Source organism: Macrosteles quadrilineatus, unplaced genomic scaffold (genome assembly GCF_028750875.1).
Source record: "Macrosteles quadrilineatus isolate MER2022 unplaced genomic scaffold, UCM_ALF_1.0 Scaffold_4__1_contigs__length_99947679, whole genome shotgun sequence".
Classification (NCBI taxonomy): Eukaryota; Metazoa; Arthropoda; class Insecta; order Hemiptera; family Cicadellidae; genus Macrosteles; species Macrosteles quadrilineatus.
Window position 1 is genome coordinate 60,908,432 of NW_026542597.1, and position 11,028 is coordinate 60,919,459.

Below are 11,028 nucleotides of genomic sequence, written 5' to 3' on the forward strand. Positions count from 1 at the left end.
GGTCTCGGCTAGTGGGCTAGTCGGCTCGTTCTCGTTGTCGTTGTCTTGTTTCGTTTCTCGAATCTCGGTCTCCTCGTCCTCATTCTCATTCACTCACTTCTCACTTCACTCTCCTCTCACCACACAGTCAAGGCGGGTCACAGACCGTACCGATTAAAAACATACTGAGGAGTATGTTTAATCTATGGTATCAGCCAGCTGTTCTGTTTGTAAGTAAATTTGTAACGTCAAAGCAAGGAAAGTTTCAGGTTATGTTTACAATAATTAATTATCTAAATTTTATTGTATTAATTTAATCGAAATAGTGATTAGGCCTCCCTTCACTCTATTTAGTACTTACTGTGAGATGCAAACTTTTTGTAATGGGAGAAGTTAATAACGAGTCACCTTTATGGATATTTGGATATGGATCCTTGTTGTGGAAAACTGATTTTCCATTTGCTGAAAAGCAAATAGGTTACATAAAAGGATATATAAGGAGATTTTATCAATCAAGTGTCGATCATAGAGGTGTTCCTGAAAAGGTAAGTGGATTAATCTTACAAGCAAAATCTTACGCTGATTACGGTACAGTAAACTTAAGTTAAGTTACCACGATTTCCAATCAGCAACTGACTAAGTTGGGCCAAGAATCAGCCAGTGTATCCGACCGAAAAAATAATCCCGCCTAATGGGTCCAGAAATCCCGTTTTATCCCGCTTTTGAGTACCGGTAATGAAAAATCCTTTTTTATCAAAGACGGGAAGCTTTATTCGGTTTAAACTTATCATACTTCATCAGTTAGGCCTAAAATTAGCTGTTGTTTGGAATAGTGAATAATAACTAAAATTTATTCAGCGATTCGTTCAACTAAAAACCATCGATTGACGCTAAATAACTAAATGCTACAGTAGACTCCCTCTTATCCGGACACCTTTTAACCGGACATCGGTTTAAAGACTACACTTGGCGAAATTGCAATTTTTAACCGGACAATTTTTATCAGCACATCGGTTTAACCGGACCAGATCGGCAGGAAGTGAGCGTTACTGAAACGACTGTTCTCGTGGGAAAGATTTGAGACCAGTGATCACGTGTCTAACTACGTAATAATCATTATTGGCTTATGCAGTAGGCTATGCATTTAAACGGTCCGTTTTAACAAGTTTTTGGGGACGTAGGTTTAACCGGAAAAACCGTTATCCGAACTGGCCTCGGTCCCGAGGAGTCCAGATAAGAGGAAGTCTACTACTGTATTCAGTTTCTCATAAGATAAAAATTAGTTGTGCTTTGGGACAGTGAATAATGACTAAAATTGGTCCGGTGATTCATGCAACTAAAAATAACCGATTGATGCAAAAAATAACTGATAAATTATTCGGTCATGGAAACTATTCGGATATCCCATCATTACTTTCATTTTATAATCAGCTGGTAGTTAATGTATAATGTACCTAGCCTATAATAGTAAATGTAGGACATAAACTTACATGCAACCAAATGATTTTGCATCACATCCACTAACGTACTGTAGATATCTTGGACTTAGACCAAAACGTTATAGGCTACCGTACTAAGCAAGGGATGGAATGGTTCAGTATTAGATAAAGCTGTAGTTCTTATAAATTATCAGTATGTAGCAGCATTGGAATGTGGACCTCAACGCTAGGCCTACTACAGGCCTAGTTACCTTAGCACGTTCGCTGTGTTAAAAGATCCCGAGGTTTCGTATTGTACCTATATGTGCGGGACACATATTTTGGCCTTTTCCCTTAACTTAGGACATCAACATTTTGGCGTAAAATACAGGTCTGACTTTTATTAGGCCCTAACGCGTAGGTAATACTTTAAAAAAACCTCGTGCCAGAGGTAGGCCTATAGGCCTAACTAACTTATTTTATTTCCGTAGAGAAATAAAAAAAATATTCCTAAATCAAAACTGGAGTTGCAACGAATGAGTTGGTCTGATATTTAAATACCGAATCCTTATTAATAGGCATTCTTCTGTGATAGCCTAACCGTTGAACATTTGACCATCAATAACTTGGGTTTGTTTTCAGCCAGGACGAGTTGTTACATTACTGACTTCGACCAATCCTGAGGTAAGTAAATTAAGTTACGGTATCTAAACTCAACTTTTTATCATAGAGCTTAACTAGCACCTATGACTTTTTTACAAAGTCATTAGTTAGCATTAGTTTTAAATAATATGAATGAATATTTTAAACTGTTCAGTTACTGCCGCTAGTTGCTGGTAGGTAACTTGAAGCTGAAATATTCAGAAAAATTACATCAAATCTGTTTAAGAAAATAAAAAAATCTCTAGGCCTTTCATGTTTCTACTGCATAGGTAGGTTAATTCATGTTTTTGCTTTATCAAGGATGTATAAACTGTCATAGTCAATTCAATATTTATTGGGTCTAACTGAGTGTAATAAGTATGTGTCAGTGTAAAAAGTGATAATTGATGTAAACAATTACTGAGTAAACGACCAGGAAGTATGCAAAAATCGAGATGGGGATGCCTCATGTACCTTGATACCTTGATACCTTGAAGAAAGCAACCGTTGACCAGTAGACTGGAATGGGCCTTGTCGTTAAAAAACTCAAAACGCACACACATGCAAAAAAATAAAAACTTTTAGATATTTAACCAAAGTTAAATAGAATACAGGTGACTATCAAACATTGCTTTTAAATGGGTGGATAGCTCTGATAACACGGACCAGGCCTCATAGTACGCCCACAGGCATCCCTGTTTTAGCGAATTTCCCATATAGGGAATAAGCTATTACCATAGTACTCATGGTAAGACCTGGACGTGGGACCGATTTTTTTTTTTCGTTTTGAGGTCCCTAGAGGCCAAAAACACCATCCGTTCAAATTTATATATATATATATTTATATATATATATATGTCCGTCAGCACGATAACTCGAGCAAAAATGATCAGATTTTGATGAAATTTGGTACAAACGTGTAAACGTACGTTTATTCGAACGAGTTCGCGATCCAGCATGATGGGAACGGGGGTTTACGGGGGGTTTTATGGGGTAAAAATAGGTTTTTCCCATTTTTGACCCAAAAAACATAAAATTTAGCAATTTCTTTCCAAACTATTTTGTAGAGCTTAAAAAAACAAATAATTTAGTATATTGAAGCGTTTTTATTCGCCTAATGGTTACGGAGAAAATTCCAAAAAATTGTAAATTTAAAATTCCCATGTTATTCTTATGGAGAATAAGTAAACTGTTGTAGTTTGCTTGTTTGTGAACATATTTTGATCAAATTTGGAAAATGTTTTTATTTCTTACTAACTATTCACATTTTACAAAAAAAAACACAGTTTTACCCTCCCTGATGCAGCAAACCTAAGTACTTGTTAATCTAATTCTATTTAAATCAAGAATAAATGTTATATTTTTAAGTAGACATTTCAGTGTAAATCCAATCAGTCAAATGGAAATTTGCTTAGTCTGCAGGTTTGCTGCGGCGGGGGTATTTTATTTGTTATTGCAGAGTAAAAAAATGGATCATAGGTTTTAAATTTGATATTTTTATAGTTTAAGTGCAATTTCTAAAAGCCTTTAGAGTTAATAGAGCCTTAAAATTTATGAATTTCATAAATTGTTTGGCCAGATGCAAAATATTACCCGGAAAGGCGTAAAGATTTATAATAATAATTAATGAGCAGATTCCATATTGGAGGCATCTGATGCTGATCTTAATTACAGGATGGGTAAACAAATGTCAGCCAAGTAATAAGTAACACAAATTGGAAAACCCCAAATTAATTTTTATTGTGTATTTTCAGCCTTACTAGTTTAGTAAGCATATTGATAGTCAATATAGAGTAGACTATTTGTGTTCCTCGGCACAGATATAACCTTTATTAGGTAGTAGCTATTTTGTAAGGCCCCTAATCTAAGAAACTTAAGGAAAATATATATTGACTGAAAACATTTATATTTCGGCAGGATAAAGTATGGGGTATCGCATACAGAATAGAAAACTCGGACAAGCAAATGGTACTTCGCCACTTGGATTTCAGAGAAAAGAACGGTTATGTCAAGATTTCTGTGAAGTTCTACCCTGTGGATTTCATACATACCGTTGAAAACAGACCTTGCAAGGGACAGCCTTGTGAGCTTGTGATATACCTTGCAGACAAGAGCAACGAGCATTATGCTGGCGAGGCAGATATAGAAACAATAGCTCGGCAGGTGATTGAAGCAAGCGGGCCGAGTGGACCTAACAAAGAGTATGTCTACAAACTTGCTGAGTACATGAGGAAAATAGCCCCTGGGGAAGACGATCCCCATCTGTTCGCTTTAGAAGCAGCTGTGAAAAGGTTAGAGTGCAAAACCTTTGTTTAACTCATGATGTTAGATTTAATTTGACCAAAATGTCTTTCAGTATTATTAATTTGTATTGGTCTAAGATGGCATATTAAATTTGTTGATTAAATGCTGTGTTATTATTATTTATTTGTTTATTGTTCTGTTATCTATCTATAGGCTATTTAATTCTGTAAGTGAATCAGTCCCCACGAAATATATAGAGCTAGGAAAAAGGTAGCATGGCTTTTGAGGATTCATTTTAAAGCTTAAGGTGCAAGGATGGTGGGAAAAATATCAGAAATATGTAAAAAATTACCCCTGCTCTGCCCCACAGGCCGTGGGAGATTCAGTAATTTTCTAATGGAAGTACTGTTACAGTGTTTCTATCATGCTGGGACAGTGGCGACGTCCTGTAATCCAGCTACTGGAGGTCACGAATTGTGGATATTGATAGGCATACACTGTGGATACGATACTCCCTGGTGTGGATTAACGCCCGCACTAGTGAGTACTACGACTATCCGCAGTACTATCCTGATAATTGGACCAATTCGTTAATACCAAGGCAAAAATGTGGTTCGGATTTCACTATAAACTGTAGGTCCCTTAGTTGCCATTAGCTGTATGGGCTACTAATTAAGAGGGTTCCCTACCCCCACCGAAAAACGTCAGAAAACCGCTTCACACGGTATCATATAGCGATTCTAGTTTAAACATTTAAATTGTGAACCAAACACCATTTTGTATATAAAGAGAGGTTCTACTAAGTTTGCTTTTTAAAAAATGTCTATGCTTACGCAATCAAGGGCAACGACTTGTCAAAGTTAGTGATCTTTACAGTTAAATAATAATATCTTTTTATGAAATCAGGCCTATCGATTTTTAATAAAGCAATATAAGTGCGAAATTTAACTAAAAATATCAAGTCACTTTTAGTTTCAAGAAAAGATTATTTTTTGTATGTGCAAAATGAAACCGCGTAAAACCTTGCACGGCGAAAAGTGCTATGATTCTGACGGACTCTAGCGGCCTTTATCGAAACTACTGTCTCGTGGAGGGATACAAATTTTACACATTCTTCATCATTCATAATATTTCCCCCAAGATGTATCCATGACACATAATAACATTATATTAATTATTATAAACCAGTTAAGCAGTATAAATAAATATAGCCAAGAACCTGTTGATAATATAAAAACGTTCAGTCATATAGGTTGTACGGTGACACGACCAGCAGACAGCAATCCTAGGGAATATTTTGTCGACTTGTAGTTCCAACTAAACTCACCAGGGTTGCAGAAAATTGAAAACAGTCCAAGGTAGGGAACCCCCTTAACAGCTGTGTCTAAGGAATATGTCGGCCTTAGTCACTTACAAGACTACAAGATCACTCATCCTACACTCATCTCCATTCATACTTGGCTTAAAATACTTACTTTGTATGGTCGACATTTCATTGAAAATTAGTAAAGAATAAAAGTATTAAAAGTATTAACCCTCCCGAGTGTTATTTGTTGCTGCAGCGACACATAACACACGTTGTGTAGTGTTTTGTGTCGCTGCAGCGACTCACAAACACTGTTTACGGCGAAGGCTCTATGACTGACAAAATCGGATTGAACTGGATCGAGTTAGGTATCGTTTTATTTGACAGATTCAGAGCTTTCTCCGGAGGTCTGTCTCTAAGCGCTATTCATTTTAGTTCCGAAAATATTGTAGCAGACAACTGACGTGCGTATTTGTAAACAGCTTGGTTAACCTCGGACCGATGACTGATGTGTTTTATTACGTTTATCATTGTTTTATTGTTAAAAATCAAAAGTAGTGATATACGTGGTGCATTATAAGAAGATTTAAGTGATTTTGAAGGGCTGGTTGATGATCCTGAAGAAGTAGGTAGTGATATTGATGTAAATTATCAGCCAGATTCCTAGCTATGGTTAGGCTATGCATTCTTAGCTAAACGCTATGTACTGAAATCTGTTTTTTGCCCATAACTTATTTATTTGCAAATCTACTTCCTTATATTATTATATATTTGTAATCCTCATAAAATTTAGAACAAAGTGGCTATTTTCAAATATTTATAGGCCTATAATTTATACAATTTCATTGAGCGCGAACTTTTTTTTTTTTTTTGAAGATTTTCCAAAATATTTTTTTTTTACCTAAATTTTTTTTTTTAACAAATGTTCCTTATGTTCTATATAATATTGAAGCCCATGATTTTCCAAACAAAATGGTATATAGAACAGTATAATTAACATTGTTTTCAAGCTTCTCAGATCCGTTTTAATAAAACCTTGCAAATGAGCAAAAAATAGGCAGACATTAAGGCCAAAACAAGGGACACTCGGAGGGTTAAATATACCAACTGAAGTAAACATTGTATATTTGTATGTTTATTGATTTTAGTGTTCTTTTTTAGGTAAGGATGGTAATGCAGTGTTGAAATGCATCGTGTTAGGAAAAGACGACGACTAAACATGTAAATACCCCCGCCGCAGCAAACCTGCAAACTAAGTGAATTTCCACTTGTCTGATTACATTTTTACTAAAATATTTCCATAAATAAGACATATTCATTCCCAATTTAAAAAGCATCTATATATCTATCCATCTTACTTATTTAATACGCAAGCAGGTTTTTTGTGACAATTACTCCTCCGAAACTACTGAACCAATTGACATGTTTTTGGTGTCATTGTAAAGAGCGTAACGTGAAGTTGTGCAGGAAACTTTCTTTTTAGGGAAATAATTAGAGAGTTTAAAGTTTTGTATTTCGCATTAAGATTAACATGTGAAACAAACATTGTTATGAAACTCCAGCTGTTGTCAGAAATTAAAAGTGAGAAGAAGAACATATGTTAATATTGTAAACACTCAATAAGTTTGCTAATTTAACAGTTTGCTACAAACATTTACTGACTTGGTTGAAATAAAATATTTACTTATTTTATTATTTATTTATTTGAATTTGGGTGGGCGCAAATATTACAATGGGAAAAAGCGAGAGGGTCTGGATAATTTAATATACTAAAAGAAAACTAAATTAACACTGTGCTGCATTTCTTAGTAATCATTTATTGAAAGAGCTGATTTGCAAACTATGGAAACATAGGGAAGTCATAGAACACCGCCAAGGAAAAGATATAGAAATAATGTTTTTTTTAGAATTTATAATCGTTATTATGGACAACCTAATGCGGCTATAAGTAAGGCTATTCGTAGAAAACACTAAAAAACAAGATCAGCTTTTAAAAAATGATCTGTTATGTACATCTTGAGTATTTCCATAATCTTTTAGTCAAATCTTTTAAAGTCGTCGGAAATTATGACTGTTATTCAATAACGCCTGTAATACTTAGCAATTGCTCAAATTCAAGCAACAGGTATACTAGTTAAAGATTTAACGAGTGTTTAGGTTTGATGCTATGGGGAAGGTAAAAAGTGTTTTTTGACCAAACGTCAATAGTATGAAATAAAGTAATTTGCCAAATTGTATCAACATATATACATAAACAAGTAAACTACAACAGTTTTCATTTTCTCCATAAGAATAAAAATAAGATGGGAATTTTAAATTTACACTTTTTTGAATTTTCTCTGTAACCATTAGGCATACAAAAATGCTTCAATATACTAAATTTTTTTTTATGCTCTACAAAATGGTTGGGAAATATATTCCAAAATTGTATGTTTTTAGGGTCAAAAATGGGAAAAACACATTTTTACCCCATAAAACCCCCCATAAACCCCTGTTCCCATGGGCCGATCATGCTGGTTCGCGAACTCGTTAGAATAAATGTAGGTTTACACGTTTATACCAAATTTCATCAAAATCAGATAATTTATGCTTGAGTTATCATCGTGCTAACGGACACATTAATATATATGAATTTGAACGGATGGTGTTTTTGGCCTCAAGGGACCTCAAAAGGAAAAAGTAAATCGGTCCTGGGTCCAGGTCTTACCATGAGACCTACGGTAATAGCTTATTCCCTATATGGGAAATTCGCTAAAAAGTGTATATTTAATTTCACTAAAAAAATTTGTAAAAATTTGCTCTTTGTTGGATTTTGTGATATTAGTAGTTAACTTAGTTGATATCTTTTTTTTTAAATCCCATGGTTTCAAATTCAAATAGTTTATTGCCATTAAGTATACATGTCATACAATAGGCCAGGTCAATGGAGACAGGGGCGTCGCCTTGGGGGGGGTAGGGGGGGGAGCCTCCCCCCCCTAGAATCTGGGAAAGAGAAAAGTTGGGAATTTCCTTGCCACAAGTTGGGACAGTTGGGAAGTCAGAGATACAAGAAAAATATATTTAAAAAAAATAAAATTTAAATATTTGCGAAAATCTATCAAAGATTGAAATTTTTTTACTTGGACAAATAAACTTGACGTTTTTGCAACTTCCATTTAACTTTGATTAAACATTTTAGGCTAAACACACCTTATTTTAAGAAATCAATAATCAATTAGTGGTAAAGTTAGTTGGAATTTTGTTTTAGAGAAATTTTGTTCCTTATTGGACGTATGTTGGCTACCCTGATCCTATCCTGTGTGTTGATGATTCGTCATTCGTATCGTCTGCGACAATGCGAGTTAAGAAGTGCAAACGATGATGTAGCTCTACAGTCTTTAGTTGCATTGTTGCAATATGTTGTTGCATTATGTTATGTGTAGTGTTAAAACGAATTTCACACGTAAGTCAAGTCACATTAACTATATTTTATGCTTTTTTTGTAGTATTTAGAGCAGGCTAACTGACAGGAGTTCTTGCTAATAGTAGATTAAAATAACATTAAAGATAGATTTTGTGTATCGGTATTACCTTTAAAACTCTTATTTTTTAACAACTTAAATAAAATGTTAACTCTCTGAATATATTTAAAAACATCAACAAAAGTTATTTATCATTCCTAATTAAGGATTTACACTACACAAATTAATCAACTAATCACTCAATCACTCTGAAACAGATCTACGCGGAAAACATAACCTAAGGTTTGATGTTTGAGTTTGACACATAAGTTTGATTTTTGTATCCTGCGCTGTGGCGCTTTAGGTGGCAGAAATTGGAACCATCTGTTCTGTCAGCTTAATCCGAAATATTCCTATTATGCACGGTGGATTAATCGATTAATCCAAGGCAAATTTAAAATTCTGGTTTATGAATGTGAGAATGTGTAAAATGTATAATGTTTAATTGCTATAGGCTATGCTATAGAAAACGTATATAAATAAAGTTACTACGTATTTATCACTATGGTTCACAGCACAGTGCACTATGGTGTTATTATTATTGTAAAGATACTACTACTCCAGTGACTCCAATGTCCATTGTAACACTATATCTTCTTATGTTCTTATTAATATTAAAGCTTTTTAATTATTAATTGTTGTGCAATGTTGATTTAAATATTGATGAACTGTGTAGCCTACATCTTGAGTTTTTATGGGGGGACTCCCGACTCCATCTCAGGGTCAAATAACATCCACCAGTGCTTCAAACTTCAAACAAATTTTGTAGCATTGTGTTTTTGAACAATACCTGATTTTCGACTATTATTTACTTCTAATGATTAGTAGACTACACAGTAGGGTCGGAATCAGGTTTGTGGAAAAAGGCGTGACATAAATAATAATAATACTGTATATGAAATAAATCATTAATTTTATTATATTTTTAAAAGTTATTATTCTTACAATAAATTATTATAAGAATAATAACTTTTATAAAAATTAACTCAATTAAAAATTACTGTATAAACTATAGTATCTGCGTTCGTTTTTCAGAGCACTAACAAAACTAACAATGAAAAGCAAGAGATACAAAGTACAATGCTGCTTATGCAAAGCGGTTTTTAATAACGACTATAAAACCAATCATGAAAAATCCGTTCATGGTGGTAAAAAGGTTCATATACAAACAGTGGGAGCCCCAGAGAATCCTTTTGTAGCCTCCTTAGCTTCAAAAAAACGAAAAACCGAACATCAGAATGCTGATAACGATGTGGAAGTGGCCGAAGTGGGTGATGAAATACAAAGTAGTGAACCTACAAAGTTAGAAGACCTGATAATAATTGAACCATCAACTTCAACATGTGGTATGTCCATAGAAGAAGAAACAGCAACTGAAAAACAATTTGAAGAGGACGCAAGTACAGAAGTTCAACATACGGACGTGAAAGGGAAACCCCCAATTTATATTGTCATGCAGGAACAAGCAGAAGAATTTACAGAATTACATTATGAATCAGATAATTTACCCCAGTTTTGTAGCAGAGAAGAAAAGGAGGACAAGAATATTATTAACTTGGATAATGCTGAAGTAAGCAGCGAAACAACAAATTGGCCTTCGCTCATGGGGAATTTGGGTGTTTTAATTGATAATCTTAAAGAATGTAGTAATATTTATAAAAAATATTGTAAAGAAGAATTAGTTAACGAAAAATTTGCTGCAATTGAAATTGTGAGTGCTACAAGTTCTGTAGTGGAAACGGCAAAACATGTTTTGGAAATGGGAAACGATTTTATAAAAAAACTCGATATCAAATCTCAAAATATTATAATTGATAAATCAGATGCATCAGCATTGATAAGCCATGACCCAGGTTTACGTCCACACACAATTACGGACAATCAAAAATCGTATTTACTCCAGTTAGGGCCACATCAACCAAAACTTGCTAGTTTCCCT

The 11,028-nt window shown here is 34.3% G+C and overlaps 1 protein-coding gene across 1 annotated transcript; it reads left to right on the top strand.

The window, feature by feature from the left end:
- Positions 1-217: 217 nt before the first annotated feature.
- On the top strand, positions 218-4,446 carry LOC128992552 (putative glutathione-specific gamma-glutamylcyclotransferase 2). The gene is made up of 3 exons (XM_054416183.1): positions 218-524; positions 2,040-2,081; positions 3,957-4,446. The coding sequence occupies exons 1-3, from the start codon at positions 363-365 to the stop codon at positions 4,353-4,355; spliced, it is 603 nt and encodes a 200-aa protein (XP_054272158.1). The 5' UTR covers positions 218-362; the 3' UTR covers positions 4,356-4,446.
- The last annotated feature ends 6,582 nt before the right edge of the window (positions 4,447-11,028 follow it).